This window comes from Terrapene carolina, unplaced genomic scaffold (genome assembly GCF_002925995.2).
Source record: "Terrapene carolina triunguis isolate 2854851 unplaced genomic scaffold, T_m_triunguis-2.0 Scaffold629, whole genome shotgun sequence".
NCBI lineage: Eukaryota > Metazoa > Chordata > Testudines > Emydidae > Terrapene > Terrapene triunguis.
In genome coordinates this window covers 17,251,948-17,274,448 of record NW_020664980.1, presented here as the reverse complement: position 1 = coordinate 17,274,448, position 22,501 = coordinate 17,251,948, and the positions used below count along the sequence as shown (strand labels likewise).

General features: G+C 47.5%; 2 protein-coding genes across 2 annotated transcripts in view; one reads left to right on the top strand and one right to left on the bottom strand.

The window, feature by feature from the left end:
• Positions 1 to 22,501, bottom strand: part of CYFIP2 (cytoplasmic FMR1 interacting protein 2) — a 63,083-nt gene that overhangs the window by 10,218 nt on the left and 30,364 nt on the right. Inside the window, exons 21-25 of the mRNA XM_029913391.1 lie at positions 22,194 to 22,393; positions 21,798 to 21,885; positions 7,777 to 7,920; positions 5,255 to 5,345; positions 3,879 to 4,009 (exon numbers count right to left, since the gene is read on the bottom strand). Of these exons, the coding sequence (XP_029769251.1) occupies positions 3,879 to 4,009; positions 5,255 to 5,345; positions 7,777 to 7,920; positions 21,798 to 21,885; positions 22,194 to 22,393 (654 nt within the window). The remainder of the gene's footprint in view (positions 1 to 3,878; positions 4,010 to 5,254; positions 5,346 to 7,776; positions 7,921 to 21,797; positions 21,886 to 22,193; positions 22,394 to 22,501) is intronic.
• Positions 19,594 to 20,259, top strand: FNDC9 (fibronectin type III domain containing 9). Its single transcript, XM_024214220.1, has one exon. It carries the CDS (start codon positions 19,594 to 19,596, stop codon positions 20,257 to 20,259), a length of 666 nt encoding a protein of 221 aa, XP_024069988.1.

Below are 22,501 nucleotides of genomic sequence, written 5' to 3'. Positions count from 1 at the left end.
GCTTCCGACTGTCCCTCAAGACGACAATTCTGCTCCGGGCTCAAGAGCCGTCGAGGAGCCGTGCATGGAGGTGTAACAAGGCGAGATTGGAATGGGTCACACAGCCTGACTTCTGGGCCAGGAGGTCTGTCACCAGAGGGAGGAGAAGAGGTGGCATCAGAGCCAGAGGAACCATACCTGTCTTGTAGCCATATTGGGGCTATAAGGATAACCACTGATTTCTCTTGTTTCAGCTTGTTCAAGACTCTGAGGAGCAAAGGTGCTGGAGGATAGGGATATAACAGCACTCGAAGCCAACGAGTGAGGAAGGCATCTCCCAGGGAGTTGCAACTAAATCCTCTCCTTGAGCAGAAACCCATAGGAGCAGGAGGGATTGCACTTCCTGCCTCAAGAGACCCTTGTGAAAAGGATCCCTGAGAAAGGACAAGAAAGGGGAGGAGGAGTTGAAAGGGACGTTGTAGCCTGATGAAATTACTTCTAGCATCCATCAGTCCAATGTGATGAGCTTCCAGGAAGGTGTGAAATGGGAGAGACACTCCCTATAGGGTGGGTGGGGAACAGCATCCACAGAGTGGGGGAGGTTCGTGGCCCTCGACCAAAGGGTCAAAGCGGCCTAGGTCGTCTACTGGACGGTAGTAGCAGATGGCCCATTTGTGCCAGGGGGGAAAAACCCCAAGAATACTCAAATAAAAGTAAGAAATATAAATAAATTAAGTAAACACAACGAGGTAACGGATAGCTAGAAGGTTAATCTACCAGACAGCGCAATACTCAATCTCTAGCCACAGAAAGTTGAAAAAGAACTAGTCGTGGTGCGTCTGCCCTTCCCTACGTACCCTTGTCTGGAGTACAAGGATGCGCAGGGTGCAGGTGAGGACCCATGGACACTGCTGAAAAAAATCTCTGATCAAAGGCACCCGGGCACCTCATGTGGAGCACCCATAGAGACAATAACTCAAAGAAGAACAAAGTGATTTTGGGCTGCATAGATAGAGGCATCGCTGCACAAAGAGGTTTTGGTCTGTTTCTGTGCAACTCTGGGTAGGACATGCATTTGGGGCTGGCCATACCATAAATTTAGCCAGGACAGAGCTGTGAAAATGATCAGGGGGCTGGAGGGAACGACTCAGTTAGGTCTATTGTATTGTGCAAGTAGATCTTCCTGTTTGGGATGCCTTGGCGGAGGGTCCATAACCCTGACAATACGCTGGTAAGAGTCTGGGGCATGGACCGTGGTGGGAACAGAGCCGTGAATGCCATAGCGTGTTTGTGAGAGTGCAGGGTGTGGCGTAGTCAGCACAGGAGGTGGAGGGAAGGGGATGGCATCATGGGTCCTATATGGACACTGTGGTTTGCGGCATGGAGAGTTCCAGGAGTGGGCACAGAAGCATGGCATGGGCATGGCATGGTGTCTTGCTACCACGTAGGCAGAAGCATCCTCTTGTTCCGATGCAAATTCTGTCCCTGCTACTTCAACATGTCCCTGCGGGGAAATTATTTTCTCCAGCTGCTGCCTGTATTCACCCATTTTGTGAGCAAGAATTAGGAATGTCAATAACCCCCTTCTCCTCCCTCCAACCAAGGCTCCCTGCCTTACAGCAGGAATTTGAGAATGTAATTGATAAGGAACAACAACAAAAAGTGTGTGTGTGTGTGTGTGTGTGTGTGTGTGTGTGTGTGTGGTGGGGAATGGAAGCTACTTCCCCACCTTAATTGTAGCATTCACTATCAGCCAATAGTCCAGTGCAATATAACAGCTCAACAGCTACCATAAACAACAGAAAGAGCCATTACATCCATGGCATTAGACTTCCACTACAGGGAAGATTACAAAGCAGTTAGGGATGTTATCCAATCCGATCTAACCTGATTGAACCCTCCCCATACTCTGTAACTCTGATCAGACGGTTCCTTTTATGACGTGGGCAGGGAAATAAGATATCCTAAGAGATCCTCTGGAACAGCATCTCACGCACAGCAGGACACTTCGTGCCTTGTCATGGATGAACCTGGAAAACGATTGTCTTTGCCAGTCTGCCTCTTAAACATGGGATTAGGTTCTCCTTAATAAATCAATGACTTTGTCACTGGATAAAAAAGGAAGTTCCTCCCACAAAAAAGGAAGTTCCTAATTAAAATGTGTGTGAATTTTTGATGCTCATGAGGACATGGGAGTCTCTCCATTGATTTCAGCTGACTCTGGATTAGGCACTAGTGGCATAAGAGAGAGCCAGGCGTGAGTGGGGGTGAGTACTGTGGTACCCTCCTTGGCCCACTCTGCCAGGCCACCTCCATTATGTCCCATAATCCTTCTTTCCGCTTCAGTCCTGGGCCTTTTTCGAGCAGATGACTGTCAATCACGCTTGGCTACCTGGAGCTCTTTGGATGTAGACACATATCCAGTAGGCTGAGCCCATCCAAACGATTTCACTTGGGCCTGGATGGAGATTTAGAACCCAGCTTCCCAGAGAGGAGAAGCCAGAGCGTCCACCTCCCGTGCCACTAAGCTTCAAAGCTTTTCAGCATAGAAGGGCCCTATAGCCTCATGTTCTCATGGTGGGTGGAAACTGATGCCTTCCGAGTACAGAACTGCATTAAGTTCTGAATGAAATGCCTTACTGAAGAACTTAAAGGTCAGAGAGACATGATACAGGCTGGTTATGGAAACCCCACCAATATGGACTTTGATGGTAACCTTCCCAGATGGGACCTCGGAATCTTACTTTTGTTTCCTGGACTGCCTGCATGCTGCTGATACACTCTCAGTCTCCATGGCGACACAAGAGTGCTTTTTCACACCAATGGCGGTTATTGCTACGAGACACCATAATGTGCACTTTAGATAGCCGTTTCAAGGGCAACCGCAGCACATCCCGCAGAGCACGGGAGGAGGAGGGCAGGATACATTTGGCTGCTATCATTATACAAAAATCAAGCCAGACTATCAGAGGCACATTTGCGTATCTCTAGTTTTCTTAACAAAATGTAATGTAGTGCTCCTGGGAGGTGCTGGGTGGACAGTACGAGAGACTGACTGTGTATCTAGTGTATACTCGCTGTGTATCTAGTGCAAAACAGCACAGACAGCAGCAGCAACTCCTGTGGTCCCCACACAGCTCTGCCCAACAGGCTCGACGCACAAAGGGTGTGTCTCCATTGCAGTTAGCCAGAGTTATCTACACTGGAGTTAACTCCTCTTGCGTTAGCCCAGTGGCCACAGTGCAGAATACCACTCGAGCCGCACCGTGGGGTTGTGTTAGCAGCTGAGGGAGCCCACTCCAGTTAAATGCTCTGCTGCTCTTGAGATAAGGGGTTTTGTATGTGGATGGGGCTTGAGTCAGGGAAATGCTCAAGCTGTAACTCGAGTTAGCTTTGCAGTGGAGACAAGTCCCAAGAAATCTCACCAGATCAGCAGTTCTTGTGAGAGTCCCTCTGTTTGCGGCTGCTTCATTATTATTATTTATTTATATTGCAGTGGTGCCTAGGTGGTCAAGTTGGGGATCAGGGCCCTTTGGTGCTCAGCACTGTAGAATAAAAAGATGGTCCCTAGAACTGGATCCAGGAAACAGGCAACTCCTGATTCTGGGTGTGAGCTGAAATCTGAACCACCTTAGGTATCTCTGGATCTTGGACCTGAAAGTAAATCTTCCAGAATTCAGATCTCAGGTTCCACTTCAGGGCCATTTCTAACTTAAATATCAGTGAGTTCTTTCCTCGCAGGCTGCCCTGGCTGTCAGGGCCACAAAACCAATCTGTGTAGTGTTGCTCATACACCTTTAGATGACACGCACACACAAAAATAACCCAACCCCAGTGAGATGGTGAGTACAGGTGAAGCTGTAGAGTATAACCTGCTGCAATTGGAGGTTTTGCCTTACCAGGGCCTGCTCTATGAGGAGGCAGAACAGAATAGCGTTGCCCACTTCTCTAAGGCTCTGGAATACATCAGTCTTCAGCTCCGCATACTCAATGATGTCCTTCAGCTGGTGATGGAAAAACTCCAAGATTCCTAAATAGACACAAGAAGGGTAAGACGATCGGGAAAGGAAGAGCAGCAGAACCAAGCTAACCAGTGGCTCGTGCAAAGAACCAGTCAATGCCTAATGTTTCCTGACCACTAACTGTGATCCTGGATTACTAATTATAAATAACCGCCCTCTTTATGAAAGGTCTGCAACCAATGAGCCTGATTCTCCTCTCACACCTGAGTAAATAAGGAAGAACTCACTTGAGGTCAAAGGAGTTGCATAGGTGTCAAAATAGTAGATAGGCATTCAGAACGGTTCTGATTCTCCTATTTTCCAAAGCTACCAGGACCAAGCAAATTTTCCTACCCACCCCTATTTGCAAAAAGTTAGTGGTATTGAAAATAAACTTTACATGTATTCCTGGAATTAGTGCAGCTTTTGGGTCAGCAACAACAAACCTATAATAATGTACTTTAAAAAACCTTGAAAGCAAAACAAAATACTTTTTTTAAATGTTCCAGATCAGTGATCCAGGTTTCCATACAGAAACTTTCAATAACTTGCCAAGTGTCGGGTCTTTCGACATACAGTACTTTCTGTCATCGGTCACAAAACGTCTGATGCAGACTCTCATTTCCACAGCTAAAAAAGGTGCATTATGGAGCCACAGTAGCTGTTCCATAATTAAAGTTGTAAGACATTTTTCTTTAAAGGCCAGATTGCAATGCCATTCCCAGCTTTTACAAGCAGGCTTCCCTTCAAATGCTGCATGTGCACATTCTAGCAACACAAGCTTTGGGGAGAGTTTGAGGTTACACCAGACAAGAGAGATAGGAAATCTAATGTGATAAGCCTCATGATGTTTAATTTCACGAGAATACTATATATTTATACATTGCTAACGTGCTCTTCACTGTAACATCTAGACTAGTGGCTCTCAAACTTTTTTACTGGTGATCCCTTTCACATAGCAAGCCTCTGAATGCGACCCCCCCTTATAAATTAAAAACACTTTTAAAATATATTTAACACCATTATAAATGATGGAGGCAAAGCGGGGTTTGGGGTGGAGGTAGACAGCTCACAACCCGCCATGTAATAACCTCATGACCCCCTGAGGGGTCCCGACCCCCAGTTTGAGAACTCCTGATCTAGACAGTCTTATAACACATCATTTTAGGAACTTGGAGAATAAGCCAATCATTGTTTTGTTAATATCTTGTGTTTGGATTAATGCTGCATGCATGGGTGGGGAGGCATGCTACATTACGTATCCTAGCACTGACCTGGAGATCCATATTCATGTCTTGGCAAGCGGCATATCTTGGGCATCACCTCTATCAATGTTTTCACATACTGCAGAATGGTGCCCTGTAACTGTCGGAAAGAAAAGGAGATAAATTAACTTGAAAGGATGAATTATAGAATCATAGAATATCAGGGTTGGAAGGGACCTCAAGAGGTCATCTAGTCCAACCCCCTGCTCAAAGCAGGACCAACCCCAACTAAATCATCCCAGCCAGGGCTTTGTCAAGCCGGGCCTTAAAAACCTCTAAGGAAGGAGATTCCAGCACCTCCCTAGGTAACCCATTCCAGTGCTTCACCACCCTCCTAGTGAAAAAGTTTTTCCTAATATCCAACCTAAACCTCCCCCACTGCAACTTGAGATCATTACTCCTTGTTCTGTCATCAGGTACCACTGAGAACAGTCTAGATCCATCCTCTTTGGAACCCCCCCCTTTCAGGTAGTTGAAGGCAGCTATCAAATCCCCCTTCATTCTTCTCTTCTGCAGACTAAACAATCCCAGTTCCCTCAGCCTCTCCGCATAAGTCATGTGCTCCAGCCCCCTAATCATTTTTGTTGCCCTCCGCTGGACTCTTTCCAATTTTTCCACATCCTTCTTGTAGTGTGGGGCCCAAAACTGGACACCGTACTCCAGATGAGGCCTCACCACTGAGTCTCTACTCAGAGCACAGTCATTTTAAAGGGGCAACTTTTGTGGACTGGCTACGAGAGCAGAATGCAGTTTTGATTACAAAAACCTCAAACCATGCAAAACTCGCCCGCTTTTTGCTTTCATTATACACATAAAACTCAGCCCACAAGTTTGGGGCTCTTGTATGGTTTCACTCTGAAACCAACTCATGATCTTCTGTAGTTTCCGTCTGAAAGCTCAGCTCCGAGCACTTTGTTTGTTTGAACCTGAATCGCAAGCCGCATTTGGAGGTGAGAATCCAGATGGATCAAAAATAGCATAAAAAATTTCACTCACAGTGGCTACAAAAATCATTCTTCAGCACAGGAAAGATTCCTTCTGCCTAAATACTGATGACAGGAGGCATGCTATTGACATTTGACAGAGAGCATGCTACAGAAAATGGAATTGCACTGGGTGTGTGTATGTGGGGCGGGGGGGGTAATTAGCCACTAGAGCTCCGAAGTTGTGAATTAAAATGGATAAGAGCAACCAGATTTGGTGATAAAAGTATGTGCTGTAATTACATTATATAACTGTATCCTGTATATATTTTATACAGGATTCTGCACTGAGCGTAGCTTAGCCAGTCCCAAGGCCCCTATCTTTGCTCTGACCACTATCAATTTCAGATGCTAGCTAGAGCTCTGTACACTAAGCAAACACAGCCGACCCCTCCAATTACTCCTGTCTTATGAACGTGAAGTGAAAATACTTTGAGATCCTCGGCTTCACACTTCTCCATTAGACAAGATCAAGATGATGCATTAACATTAGAGCCAAAAATGAACTGAAGCATTTGCAATGAATACTGTTTGCTGACCAAAAAATCTCCTCAACAAAAGCTTTTCTGGAGGAACAACATGATCAGAAATCATTTTATATGCTGTCAATTAAGGCCCTGGAATTGCACAGATAACATTTCTTCTGAACATCAGATTTATCTTCTGAGAGAAAGCAGAGAAGACAGGAAGAAAATTGTCTCTTTCAGCCAGTGTTAAGAGCATCAGGTAGTGGTGGACAAACTGGCATTGATAAGAACTCATCCAAACCTTCACACAAAATAGGAATCTTTTTAGAAATTAAAAAAAAAGTATGGCTCGTTTCTTTTTAATTTTCTTTAATCTCTTCCCTTCCTTTAGTTATCTAGGACCAGAAGTCCCAAATCAGCTTGCTCCTGTTCATCAAGATCTATCTAGGTATTTATGTGGGCCTCATCTGTGTAGTATCTGAGCACAGTCATTGATGGATTTTACCTTCAGAACATCCCTGTGAGGTAGGGAAATACTATCCCCATTTACGGATGGGGAACTGAAAGACAGGGTCGGTTAAATGACTTGCTCAAGGTCACACAAGGAGTCTGTGGTTGAACTGGTGTTCGAACCCAGGTCTCAAGTCCCTTCCTCCTAGACCATGCTCAGGAAGTGCCGATAATGTGCAAGAAGAGCGTCTTTTCATGAAGCTTATAGCCCCGTTGCTAGGCAAAAGAGGCTCAGCGGAACTTGGCTACAGTATTTACATAAAGCATATCCAACACCCACAACTCTCTTTGAAGTGAATGGGATTCCCTAGCACCTAGATTCATAGATTCATAGATTCTAGGACTGGAAGGAACCTCGAGAGGTCATCGAGTCCAGTCCCCTGCCCGCATGGCAGGACCAAATACTCTGAAAATCAGGCTATGTATACAGGTGTCTAACTATAGATGGATGGATGTACATACCTTAATGGGAACATTTTGGCCAAAGTATCCAAAGCCTAGGCTGATTATCTGACCCAAGCCTCCCAAAGCAGTGAGGTTTGCCTATCATTTGTTCCAGGCCCATAATTACCAGGCTTTTGACGATCTTCAGCAGCTCCTCCATCACCACTGCGATCCCTTGATAGCCTAGGAGCCGGCAGATTGTCTTGAAATGAGGAGGCCCCACGAAGTTGCGGTAGGAGCTGTAGATGTGACTGTAGGCAATGTTCAGTGGCTGAAAAATGAGAGGCACAAAGACAATTATGAGGACAGGCGCATTTGCAAGGGTGATACCTAATACTCTTTTCCAGGCGGTGTTTTATGTCCCACCTGTTCTGATACCTTTTACAGAAGACATAGGGAATGAATATATTCCATGGCACACCTCTTTTTTTTGGGAGGGGGCACCATGAATTTTTACTTGATGACTCAGTTTAGAAGAGCGTTTGAAACTGACACCTTTTTGTTGGATAACATCCTCAATGATAGCCGGGCAATTCTGGCTGAAGGGTTTGTTGGCCGCACAAGAGCAACAGCCTTGGCTTTTGTCTACATACCATATAAACAAGAATGGTTGCCTATTGAGAAATCCTTGGCAACTGACGAGTAGGTATTATTGCATACTATCTCCCCATCCCTTTGTCTCACTGTGTCCTTCAGTCGAAAGCCCACTTGTCTCTTTTCTGTGTTAGCAAAAGGTCTGCATTTGAATCCTGACTGGAACTTCTGAGCGCTGCTATCGCTATGGCTACGTCTTCACTACCCGCCGATCCGGCGGGTAGCAATCGGTTTATCGGGGATCGACTTACCGCGTCTCGTGAGGACGCGGTAAAATCGATCCCTGATCGCTCTGCCGTCGACTCCGGAAATCCACCTCGACAAGAGGCGGCAGCGGAGTCGGCGGCAGCGCGGCAGCGGTCGGCTTTCCCCCATCCTCACCACCAGGTAAGCCGACCTAAAATACGCAACTTCAGCTACGGTATTCACGTAGCTGAAGTTGCGTATCTTAGGTCGGAACCCCGCTGTAGTGTAGACCTAGCCTAAAACAGTTAGATATTCTTGATGAGGAACAGGGGGCAGAGGAAAGGCCACAGGAAAGAAGGAGGTGAGGCGATGTGCTTGTCTTGCCTTCCCTTCCCTTTATGCACTACTCCTGTACCCTTTTCCCACTGCCGAGGTTCTTGTTCTCTGCTTCAGGCTACCCCTGCTGCAACCACGGCCAGCGCTCCTAAGTGCATCTGGCTCCTGCCAATCTCTGACAATTATTGTTAATTACGGTAGCACCTAGGAACTCCAATCAAGGCTCAGGCCCCCACAGGTGCTGTACAGACAGGTAACAAAGTCCCTGCCCCAGTCTAGGTGTTGGACGGGATGTGACAAATGGACAAAACAGACAAATGGGGTGAAGGAAGATGGGAGGAGGAGGTTGCAAAATGAACAGCATTTAGCAAATGAACAGAAGTCTTCGCTTGGCACGTACCTCACTAAACAACTGTAATGTAGGAGAGTAGGAACTACAACAGCTGGTAAGCAAACAGCATGGGAAAGGACATGAACCAGTCCCCTCTGTGTCCTGTAGGCGTCAGTGTAGGACTCTGTAGTTTTCTTGGTATTTATCCATGTGTGATTGTGTGCTAGTGTCTGAATTTGGCCCTGTGGGTGGGTGGATGTCTCAAAATGGAACAGTGGGGTTTAGTTTGGCTCCTGGCCGAAAATGAATTTCCATTTGGTCTTAGAATAGCCTTGGAAACAGGGAGCGTGCTGCAGTGCTTTTTGTCTCTAGAATATTGGTTGGATCCAAGCAGCGTCGAGAGAAGCCAAAGGGAGAGGAAGGGGAAATTAATTCAGTTGTGTAATTTGAAAGGGACGCCAAGTCAGTTTAACTGAGCCAGCCGAATGCTGTGCGTGCCAGGGGCTTGCTCTGAAAAGGACGCGTTTGCATCAGGGTTTGGCACCATAAGAAAAGGACCGTGTTCTCACTTCCTCTGCCCCCCTCCCCATTACAGTAACTGCTGCATCAATAAGCAGAGCCAAATATATTCTTCAAACAACATCTGGCACAAAGCGCCTCTCCCAGTGAAATGCCAATAAGCCCCCTGCCTGTCTTTGGTTAACCAAAGAGATGAGAAAGCAGAAGGGAGGACATTTTCTGCAGACATGACAAAGAGTCAGGTAGATACTGTACTCTAAGGGGATTCCCCGCCATTCCAGTAACGGAGCACATCTTAACCACCTTTGGCTATGCTACAAGAGGGCAAGGAGTGATGCCCTGCCTGCCAACAGGAGAGGGAGAGTGTGCAGAAGTGGCAGAACAGGACAAATCAAGAATACTCTCGAAAGTCACTGCTTCCACCATCTGCCACACACGTGCTGGTGCTAGCCAGGAGATTAATACAGTTATTCTGCGGCGCTGGCGGTCTTACCTGCCCTTGGCCCACTGAGCCATCTCTCACAGACTAATTCTAACATTCCAAACCTCTGAGCAGCTACAAAAGCGTGGCATTTTTTTTAAAAACACCAGCCATAAAACCATTCCCCCCTTTCTCTCCCAAAGGTAGACTTTCTACTCCCTGACACAATACTCATTTGCTCACTTGTCAGTTACTTTAATCAACAAATTAACCATCCTCATCATTTTGTTTAAACCAACAGACTCCTTTCTCTGTTCCAAAACCCACTTGCCAATTGGAACTATTAGGAACTAGGTGAAAAGGGATATGTCATTTGGAAGCCAGGAATTTCCCTCTTCCTATGGGATAAGGCCCAGGTAGATTGCAAGATGCCATACCCAGAGAACTATGTATGGAAAAGTTATTGTAGGTAACTTATAGAAGTGTCTAAATTGCATTCATTAACATTTTTCTCTTTCACCAAGGCCTGTATAGCAGGGCACATGGTAATTAGGAGACTGGTCCATAGCCTATTGAAGTAGATGAAAAGACTGCCATTGATTTCGATGACAAAAATAGTACCAGTAAATGTTTTCATAAACTCTTTAAAGGAGCAGAAGCATGATGTGTGACTGTTGCAGGAGTGATGCAATCATCCCATATTCCTGCCAATAAAACTGTTATGCCAGGTCGCAGCTAATTACAGTAGCATCCTGTTGCTGTAGCTTTTGCAACATATCATTACAGCCATGTGGGACGTCTGTGAAACATACTGCTGTGCAGACCGGGTACGTGAACACGGAGAAGGGAAGCCCCACGTCACTTCCATGCTTTCCCTAGAGATTTATCTGCACACAGAGGCATTGTGTGCCCTGCATTTTCCATGTCTTTCTAGCACTAGCTACCAGCGTGGGGACTTGGGGTCCAGTCCAGGCCAAGAGGTGCTGGGAGTCTGAGGGTCCTGTGGAGCAATGGAGAGAACCTGAGCTGTCCCCCCCGACAGCTGACTGATGAGACTGCGGTGTCACGTGAGCTTGTCAATGATGGTGGATTTTCCAAAGCCTAACTCTGCTTCCAGTAACGTCAGTGGGAGCTGACTTCAAAGGGAACAGAGCTGGGACAATGCTGAGCGTTTTAAACATCCCACTCCATGTCTTGTGACGGGCCTTTGCTTTGCCGGAGTGGATCCCACTGCTCTTGTTGCACAGCTCCCCACCGAGGGTCGGTCTGCCCTACAATTATACACCTGTGGTTGGCCCGTGTCAGCAGACTTGGGCTCACGGGGCGTAGACCGCAGAGGCTATGAAACTGCAGAGCTCAGACTCTGGGTTTAACTGCAGTGTAGGCAGAGCCTCAGTGGGATACCAAAGTCTCCTGTTTTCTCCCATGAAGACACCCATTCACACTTCCTGCCAGCAGGTGCTGAAGATGGCTCTTTGGGAACACGATGATTCCCGTGATGGGGCAGCACTGCCATCAAAGAGCAATTCCACTGATGGCCTCCGCCCTGGGATGGAGACCTGTTCTCTCCAGGTGCAGCATTAGCATCCAATAGCCTCCCACCTCTCCAGCTTTCATCCCACTTCCACATTGCTTCCGATGACCAGTGACTGACGGAGCCGGAAAGAAGTTTTTCAAGTTTACTTTTCCTTAAAAGGGGAGGGGGGCACTAGCACTGAAGCTGCAGCCTCAATCCCCATTTAACTGGACACTTCGAGAAAATCTATTTTATAACGTGTGTTGCCTGCCAGCAAAACAGGATGATTCATTCCGTCCTGTCTGAAAGATGATGTAAGTTCCACCAAGCTTTATGCAAAGCCACGCGGTGCTGTAATGAAAGGCGTGCATCTACTAATAATACCATGGCTTTGAGCAATTAAAACATAACTCCATTTAAGGGTGAAATGCACAGCTTGGGTTAAACAATGTAGGAGGTAAGTGTATTTTAAGACAAGACAGCTGAACATGCAAGCTGGCTTCATAGTACCATCCATTCCCTCACACAGGCCCTCTGCCTGCAGCCCCTCTGCGCTCTGTGTGCCAGGTGAGTGACAGCCTGCTCCTCCCTCGGGGTGATGCAGCTCATGATCAAACACGTATCAGAAAGCTCTGCTGTGGCTTGGGGGCCAGCCAACAGCAGCAGAACAGGGCACGCAGCCAGGCTGCTCGCACGGTACAGGTGTTTGGGCCAGGAGGCTGGGAGTGCAGACAGATTGGGATATGCAGAGATGGGTCTTGTTCCCACAGTCTCAGAATCCAGAAGGAACTAGCAGTCGGTCTCCCTTTGCCATGCACCTGGCAGAGCGTGGTGGGAAAATCCCCATTCCACGTTAGGATCTGCCGAGGTGATCAGCTGTTGCTGGGATCCCTGAGCACAGGAGTTAGCAGGAGTTAGAATCCCAGTCGGAGCTTGACAGCTCACCTTCAAGTGAAAGAATTCAGGCCTTAAGCCGTAGAAAGAAAGAAAAAATGCCACACACCCGAACCCTCTTGAAAATGAACTTCTAACGAAAACCCTTGCTAGGCAACCAACTTCACCTCCTGCAATAGGAGAGCCCAGTCCCTCCCGGTAGGGGATGCATCATATTGAACGGATCCTGTTTCTCAGCCAAAGGGCCAAAAACTCTCCTCCAGAACACATAAATGCCCAGTCCTATGTGGTATCCACAGCACATCCACAGCACAGAAAATATGTCCTTTGTGACGGAATGTGTCCAGATGGTTTTATCTTAATGTGACAATCCTATAGGCTGCTGTTGTTATTTATCGGGAAGGGGGTTCTCAGTACAGGAGGATAGCGGGGAACATGCCTGGCGCTTTCCCTACCAGTGGCTGTGATGCACTCTGGATAGCACAGGAAGGTTCCTTTAATCCGAGGTGATCGCTAGCCCAGCTGAGCAGAAACTGTGATCAATGTGTCACCATTGGAGCTCCCACTATGGAAAACGTGCTGCCAGTGCCCCGCTTCTCACTGAAAAAACGATTTGCCTGTTCCCTGCTGCCCAATCTGGGCTTTGGAGTGACAGACCAGGTACCACCTCCTGAAACACACATAGCAAGCCCCGGAGGATAAACCGCCCCAGCTGGTAGCGCCACTTACTGGACCCAGCAATCCAGAAGCCCTTGTGCGGCTGCTGAATATATACGACCAGAAAACGTTGTGACTTACAGCATTTGGGTACAATTACTATTTATATAATATATAGCCTCACAGGCACATAGAGCACTTTGAGGGCATCTGCAAGACAGGTTAATTAACTCAGGTGAGTGGGTCAGGTAATGCAACAAAGCTAATGATTTCCACTGCACCTATCATGATCCTGATTCAGGCGGTGCTGAGAGGAGGACAGGAGCACATTAATATACATAAACGATGCATGATCAGAAGCGTTTACAAAGCCAAGGAGCAGTTAACAAGCAGAGAAGTGGGCTGTTGGTAATTTTACATGCCTTGGGAACCCATTGCTGCAGCCTGAATACAGCTGAATTTTATAGCTGGCTAAACAGTGGAGAACGGCTTGATTTCCACTGGACACTTGCAGACAGATTGTTAAAGGTATGTAGGCACCTAACTCCCATAGGACTCGGGTGCCTAAATCCCTTTTACAGCCTGTCTTTTATTCTGTTTCCTACTTCTGGAAAAATAAGGAAATTCCTTCCTCCTTCCCTGGGTGCCCAGGTCTAAGAACTGACTGTATCACTCCTGGGATATGGTTGTCTCTGAGTTCCTCCCCACTTTCTGTCATAGAGTGGAACTCCATAGTACTTGTCTTTGATGTGTGTTGGAACACAGTCACCCGACTGAACTTTAATGCAACCCACCAATCCAGGGTTGGGCAAACTTTTTGGCCTGAGGGCCACATCGGGGTTCCGAAACTGTATGGAGGGCCGGATGGGGAAGGCTTTGCCTCCCTAAACAGCCTGGCCCGTGCCCACTATCCGCCCCCTCCCACTTCCCACCCCCTGACTGCCCCCCTCAGAACCCCCAACCCATCCAACCCCCCCTGCTCCTTGTCCCAACCGCCCCCTCCCAGGACCCCCTGCCCCTAACCGCCCCCCGGGACCCCACTCCCTATCCAACCCCCCCTGCTCCCTGTCCCCTGACCTCCCCCTCCTGGGATCCTCCACCCCCTTGCCCCCCCAGGACCTCCAACCCCCCATGCTCCCTGTCCCCTGACTGCCCTGACACCTATCCACACCCCTGCCCCCTGACAGGCCTCCCAGGACTCCCACGCCTATCCAACCCCCCCGTCCCCTGACCACCTTCCTGAACCTCCGCCCCATCCAACCGTCCCCTGCTCCCTGTCCCGCGATTGCCCCGGGGACCCTCTGCCCCTTATCCAACCCCCCGCTTCCCGCCCCCTTACCACGCCGCTCAGAGCAGCATGTCTGGCAGCCGTGCTGCCTGGCAGGAGCTCGCAGCCCCGCTGCCCAGCACGCTGGTGGCACGGCGAGCTGAGGCTGCGAGGGGGGGGACAGCAGGGGAGGGGCCGGGGACTAGCCTCCCCGGCCGGGAGCTCAAGGGCTGGGCAGGACGATCCCGTGGGCTGGATGTGGCCCACGGGCCGTAGTTTGCCCAGCTCTGCACCAATCCATGGAATTCTAACTGACGCACTTGGACCATGGACTTCCACGAGGGTAGGTTGACTCTGACACGGGACTCGTTACAGCAGCATGGTGAGGTTATACATATATTAATACATATATTTATCACAAATTATCAGGGCCTCCTTTGAGAAGCCACATCCCTGCTTGGATATAAAACAGCAACAAAAGAATTCTGACTCAGAGACCCCCCCCGCACATTCACACCCCGAGTTCTTATTTAACTATAACAAGGGAGATTAGCAAACTCATGAAGAGCTTTGGCAGGGTTAGAAACTCTCCTGCTCTAGGGCATGAGCTGACCTCTCACTTCTGGGGATCCAGGAGAAATTTCGGGAGGGGAAAGGGCAGGCAGCAGGTTAGCACATCACTGCTTACTACAGAGTTTCTTGCCCCTTCCCCAGAAACAGTTGGTACTGGCCACTGGTGGAAATGCTATCCTGGATTAGATGGGCCCTTGTTTGATCAATGGGGCTATTCCTATGCTCCTATATAAGATGATGAAACTAAACTTTCCATTGTCTCCTGTTTCTAGAACAAAGGCTATTGATGAACAACCAAAGTATAATTCTGACATGACTGCAGGCAGGGACGCCTGTTGAACTCAGCCTTGCAGGACCCCTGGTGAGAGAGTCCCTTTGCGTTGCACCATCCCTCTGTGCCCTGTGTTCCTCTTGCCAGCTTTCCCCCCTGCAGGCAGGACTGGGCTGGGCTGGCAGCATGAAGCCAGCGAAGTACCTTTTCCACCTCTGCCCCTGAAGGGAGGGCCTGAAGCCAGGTGAGAGCTCTTGCACTTCCACCTCTTGTCAGGGAGTAGTTCCATCCCTGCTCTGGCAATGGCTGTTTGACGGACACAGAAGGGAGGCAGCTTGACCTTGGAAGATAAAACTAAAATGTCAAGCAGTGGGATGACTAAGTGGAGAGCAGGGGCTGCAGACGCTTCCTGATGTAAAATAGTTCTTTACTCTCCACTTTGCCTGGTGCATTCACTCGCTGCTGACATTTGAAGGCGTGCTCACAGACTGCAGACCCATTTCCAGGGACTGAGAACTCCAGACACTGGATCAAAATGTTTGATGAGGAAAGTTCTAATTCAGAGCAAGCTCCCTTTACCGCTGTGCTTCAGACAGCAGTGAGACACTGCCTGGAAGTGCTGGGTCCATTATGCAAGTTTTTCCTTCCCCCCTTTATCTCTGGGCTAGGCAGAATTTGATTTTTATTTTGTTATCACTTTGACAGATAACATCCATATTTATTTTTACACACGTTTTTATTTTGATCTACTGAAATTTTCACAGTTGTGGGAAATTATGCGGGAGGTCAGACACCGGGGGGTGTCAGACAATAATGATTTAATGATGGTAGACATCGAGATTACAAAAGTTAAAGCTTTATAACCATTAAAACACAAATTGTCAACACCACATGGCAAAATATACCAAGTGATTATCCTTAAATCAAACTCTAAGAAGTTCTCAAGCAGCATTTTTCTTACTTTGCCTATCTGTACGTTTCAATTATTATCGATGGAAATATTCTTTATCCACTTGCATGTGTGTATAGCGAAATCGACGTTTACCTACATTTACCGATAAATATTGAATGCTTCCAAACCTATTTATCACCAGTGACTCCGACAGCTTACACTGTATACATCCTACATTTGCCTTCCCCTCTTTTCCTCTAACCAGATGGGATGCAGTCATTTCTAGGCCCCTGTGGCTATGATTTTTGAAAGGAGCCTGCCTAGACCCCATTAAAATTCAATAGAAGTTGGATGCCTTTGAAAATCGCAGCCAGAGCTGCTTCCAGTCAGAGCGCAGTACCTGGAGAAAAGATCAGTTGATGCCACTGTAGCCTGGGCGAAGGACAGAGTGTCAGCTAGATTTTTATGACTATTTAAAAGTCACCGAGATCTTAAGGTTAAAGACAAGTCACTAAGTGATAGAGTTTTAATAGGCGGCACTTTGCTTTACTGGAAATAGTATTTTAAATTTACATACTGCAGCATCTCTGACCCTGAAGAATCCCCAAATACTTCCCAGAGCACCCCAGAAAGGCTGGCACCTCAGGGTGAGCGGGTGTCAGTACCTTACCTCGCTATAGTGCTGGGAGAAGGCACTGCACCAATCCCCGTCCTCTTACTAAAAAGCACATTGAGAACCTCAGCATCTCATCTGAAATGCACTGCATGGAGCCCAATGTGTCATTCTTGGGATTTGAACCTGTGGTCCCAGGAGGGTGGCTTAGCTTGCCAAGCCATCGTCCCCATGAACAATAAGAATGAATGGGACTCAAGAGTCTCAGAGTCAACACAGCACTTTGGAAATAGAAAAAGCAAACGCCTGTATGTGCAGGCATATTTCCTCGGCCTGAATTAAAACCCTTTTCTTTTAGAATCTGGTGCGACTGCTGCTGGAATACTGTGTCCAGTTCCGGTGTCCACAATTCAAGAAGGGTGTTAATAAATCAGAGAGGGTTAAGAGAGGATTAAAAGATTAGAAAATCTGCCTTGTCGTGATAGATTCAAGGAGCTCAGTTGAGTTCACTTAACAAAGAGAAGGTTAAGGGGTGACTTGACCTACATGGTGTAAGTACCTCCGTAGAATCAGAATCACAGAAATGTAGGACTGGAAGGGACCTTGACAGGGACAGATTTGTTCAATGGGGAACAGATATTTAATAATGGGCTCTTCAATCTAGCAGCGAAAAGTCTAATGCAATGCTCACAATGGTCCCTTCTGGCCTTGGAATCTATGAACCTATGAATGCCCTTTAGATAACCGATAACGGGGCTGAGACAAAAGGAGGCAGGGAGCTGGCTGGCTGCAGTCGCTTTCCTGCTAATTAGCCCCCATTTAAAAAAAAAAAAAAAGAGCCAGAAAACAAAACTACCATGTCTGGTTCTTTCAGCTTCATGGACAAATACTTCTCCCAGACAAAAGCTTTTAGGCTCAGCACTCACCAATTCACTGAAAGATGCTTGACTACAGTTTTCTATTGGTTGCTATGGCGAGTGATGATGCAATCAAAGAAGGGTATAATACAAGACTATGGAGTGGTGATGGATTTAATCAGCCCGCAACCAAGGGAGTTATCCAGGGATTCTGGCTGTGGAGAGGAAGGCAAGACATCACAAGCTCAGATCCATGTCTCATGACTGAACATTTATTGGCCACTGCTTAAGATAAATGCCGAGAAAGGTAAATAGCTTTTTTATGATTATGTAGCTACTCTGTTATGTGTGCATGTGTTTAGCTGTTCATGAGAGGAAAGTCGGATACAGAGCAATTGTTAAGATGAGATGTTTCTTGAATTAAAGAAGAACATCGGAAAAGAGAAAGAAAGCAAATTAAAAGAGAGAAAATCCAGATGGATAGCTTTAGGCTGGTTAGCAAAGAAGTAAATATTGCCTACAGCAGGGAGAGAAGAGCTGAACATTTCTGCTTTATAGAAATGAATTTGTACAGAGGAATTGATCCTGCAGTGAAGTTAGGAAAGGGACTACGTGACCCACTAGAGGGGCCCTACCAAAATAATCCCTGACTGAAGCTAAACAGTAGATTTCAATAAAATTCACCTGCTGAATAAGCATGGTGGTAAAAGTCTATTTCCTGACTATATTTTATGATTTTGACTATTGTTATGATTGAATTTATTTGTATTGCAGTAGCAAGCAAGCTCCCCAATCAGGATCCCTGATTGGCACAACACATGGCATATCGGCAGACCTGGTGCTTTCTAAAGCAACAAGTTAGCGACTGAAAATGCAGTGAGTGCTTAGGCAAATCCGACAGTCACCGTGCACTCTTCCAGTGAGTGCTACGGAACTTTGATTTACAGTCCAAATGTTTATAGGAAGAGAAAGACTTGTGTTGAACTAGCTACTCGTTTAAGTTAACCAAATTTGCAATGTTCTGTACATTCCTTGGGGAGCATAAACTTCTAGCTAGACCCAGCAACGAGGTGCAGAGGTTTAATGTCTGATCTGAGCATCAGGGACAAACCCACGTCCCATTTGTTATTTCGGACAGGTGACTTTCTGGTAATGAGGTGGGATGGTCTAATGGTTCGGGTATTAGCCTGAGACTTGGGAGACTCACGTTCAATTCCTTGCTTTGCTATGTACTTTGTGTATGATCTTGAGCAAGTCACTTAGCCTCTCTCTGGCTCAGTTTCCCCATCTGTAGAATGGGGACAATAGCACTGTCTTACTTTATAGGGCTGTTGGGAAGGCAAATATATTGAAGACTGTGCGGTGATAAGTATCAGGGGGTAGCCGTGTTAGTCTGTATCTACAAAAACAACAAGGAGTCTGGTGGCACCTTAAAGACTAACAGATTTATTTGGGCATAAGCTTTCGTGGGGTTTTTGTTAGTCTTTAAGGTGCCACCAGACTCCTTGTTGTTTTTGTGCAGTGAGAGGTACTATATAATTATCTAAGACAGAGGTGAGAGTGCTATTGGCAGAACTGTATTGATACGTGCAAATGCTGAATTGATCAGTTCTATTCTAGTGTACCAGATGGCTGGAAATAACCATTGCCACCGAACTGTGGAGTCCCACTGATAATACTGGGACTGACAGAAAGCTATTGAATTTTTGACGTTTCTATGAAAAGTTTTGCCTTTTTTTCCCCACAAAACTTTCCCCCCGTTTTCTTGGCCAGCAAATTTTTAAAATACAAAATGTCAGTAAAAAAACTTCCCAGAAAGCTTTGAACGTTTTTCACAAACATGTCTCTGCATTTTCCACCCAGCTTTAGCTATTACGAATTCCCTTTACTTCTGAAGACCATATGGGCCCGATCGAAAGGGCCTCGGAGTCAGTGGAAAGAGCCCAGGTGATTTCAGTAGCCTTTGGCTCAGGCCCAGTATATTAAGCATTTCCTTGCTTCTGCTTTCAGAGCCGCCATGAACATTGAAGTCCGCAACGTCTCTGACACAAGAGCCACCATCTCCTGGTCCACAAACAACCCCTGCCCCGAGAATTATTACCACGTCATGTACCGTCCCAACTGGAACAGCGTCTTCGCAGGCTACTTGCGCCAGAACTTCCACCGCGAGGAGAGGGTCCCCCACTCCCTTAGCTCCCTGGTCCTCCACAGACTCACTCCCTCCACCGTCTACATCCTGTGCGTCACATGTAAAAACTCCTACCCCTCCAGCAACCATTGCACAACGTTTCACACCCTCGACCAGCACCCGCTGGCCTTGCGCGGCTTGAAGCAGGAATCTGCCACCTCCATGTGGATGGTGAGCAGCCTACTGCTTCTCTGCTTTATGGCCTTCTTGGTCTATGGCTGCTTGCAGTTCTGGTCCTCCGGGTGCCACACAGTGTCAAGGCTGGGGCAGTACAGTGTCAACCCAGAGAGGGAAGAGGGTGAACAGACAAGCTCACCTGAGGGGACTCTGAGCACCAGAATGAAGGAGGAACTGTTGGAGGTCCCCATGACGGCTGTCCTAATGAGGAGTTCCAGTTTCACGACAGAGAGCCCGTATAGGTCCCCCCACTGCTTCTTTCCAACCCAAAGCAGTGATGACAAAAGGGCCATCTTACCGCAGCACGGGTTCAAATGAAAGGGAAATAAAAGGAGCTCCCAGCATGGGGAAAGCCTAGCAATTTGTTTTTCATTTCAGTGGGGCTGCTCTCACGCTGCAAATGTTGACCTGACATGCATCGGTGTTCTTACTACATTGCCTTGGGGTGGAAAAATGGCAGCCACGGGTGACAAGTTTTGCCAAATTAGAGAAAAAAAACCATTTTATACTTGACAGTAAATTTAAGAAATCAGTAAAAAACAAGCCCCTAAGAAATTAAGGCCACATTCAACTCTCAATAAACTTCCCTTCAGTGGAGTGACGCCCGATTTACGCCAGCGTAGCAGACGTGATATGTATTTGGAGAGGTACAGAGTGGAATAAAGACACTGGAGTTAACTTGTTTAGAAACAGCCCTTTCTGCCTAGTTGAAGAGCATTGACATTTGAGCAGACTGGCTCCACAACAGGACAGTCAGTGATCTGCACATTGAGACCAAGTCACACAACGGGCTCTCGGGGCTCTATCACATTGAAAACACACCATTCCTGACACAGGTTGGAGGCTCACAGTCCACTTCGAGCTGGGCAGCTATCCACGTCCCCAAATCACCACCACAACTGGCACCCCTTGATAGCAGGCACTCCCTGCAGAAAGGGACTCGGAGATGGAACTAAACTGTAGGCCTGATCCCGCTTGCTTTGAGGTCAAAGGTAAAACTTCCCTAGACTTTAGTGGGAGACAGCACAAGTCCTGGGACTGTTCCAGTTACACCCTGCAGTGCAGGGCCCAAATCCCGAGAAGGCCTGAGTACCTGCAAGTCTCAGAGACTTCGCTGGCTCGACATTCACCTCACAGGGTTTGGCCCTGCTTAGGGGACTTCAGTCTTCAGGGAACCTTTCACCTACAGAATTGCTTAAGGGGAAATCCAATCAGCCATTTTGGGTGGGGTTATGGGTAGCTTGGGGCTCTAGGAATGGAATATTGAGTCGTCTACTTCTAGGTCACTAGACAAGCCTGCCATGCCCCTGCACGTGCTGTATCGGTGCTGTGCAGTCATCTCACAGGGCCTTCAGTCACCTTTCCCTGGTAATAAAACTCACTCAAGCCCACTACCATTACCTCCCAGGCCCCCCCAGTTCTATGTAAACAAGGCTGCCATATACATCTGATTGACAGATTGCCTGACATTGACGACAAGCAATATATATATATATATACACACCATCATTCCAATCATTCACCTTTCAAACGACAGAGATCCCAGTGCTGTTGTGGTACCGTATACCTGGGCGGGAGGGGAGCCTCTCGCTGAGTCTCACCAATCCATTCTAATCTCTGCATCTCTAGACAGGGGCTCTCTCCCAGTGTTGGTCACCAACACCGGGCTGTGGCCTGTTGGCAGCTTTTCGGTCTCAGCAAAGCCAAGCCGACTTGTGTGTTTCTGCCGTTCTGCTAATGAGCCTTTCCTGGCATTTCCCACCCTGTGACTGATTTCTGTGTACAATCTGCTTTCCTCCTTGTTCATCCTTCCTAAATAAAGTCCTTCTTCCTGGCTGATGTGGCTCGTTACTGACCTTTGATCCGTAGAGGTAATACGGCTGGACGTTGGCTGGCTTGTCTCTCTGTGGTTCCTGGGTGAATGGAATCGCTGTCCGTACAAACCTGTGGGGAGTGTGGGGAGGAAAAGACGGTGCCTGTTAATTGCATTTCAGTCCAGCCACACTGTTTGTTACATGCAAACCCTGAATTGTTTTTTCAAAGCTTAGCAGAGCAGAGAGGTTAAAGCTTATCTCTAAAACGCAATGGTGCATCACATGGGAAATGAAAACACTACTGCCCTGGTGCCGAGTGGAAACCGGCTGTTGTCAGCGTGGATCATGTGCGTTTTGTGTGGCGGGTGTGGGGGCAGTGAGTTACGTCCAGTTTTGAAACAGGGCCTCCAGATGCCCTCGCTTGTTATTTTTTCTTACCGGTTGGTGGAGCCATTGTAGCAGTAGTTGGGTAGAAAGTCAAAGTTTAGCTCCCAGAAGACGTGCAGGGTGATGCGTCCATAAGGCGCAGAGACGTTGTGATTGGCCTCTCGGAACATGGCATCAAAACTGTCCAAAGTCATGTGCTTACACAGCAGCCGGTGTGTCAGACGATTTATCTCCAAGAGCCACTCCAGCTCCTGCACCAGGCAAAGCAACAGCAGCAGAGTTTATGTGTTATCAAGATCATAATAGAAGTCACACACACACACACACACACACACACACACACACACACACACACACAC

Excerpts from the sequence above, each read along its gene's own strand:
- FNDC9 (XM_024214220.1), top strand. The coding sequence starts at position 19,594 with ATGAACATTGAAGTCCGCAACGTCTCTGACACAAGAGCCACCATCTCC.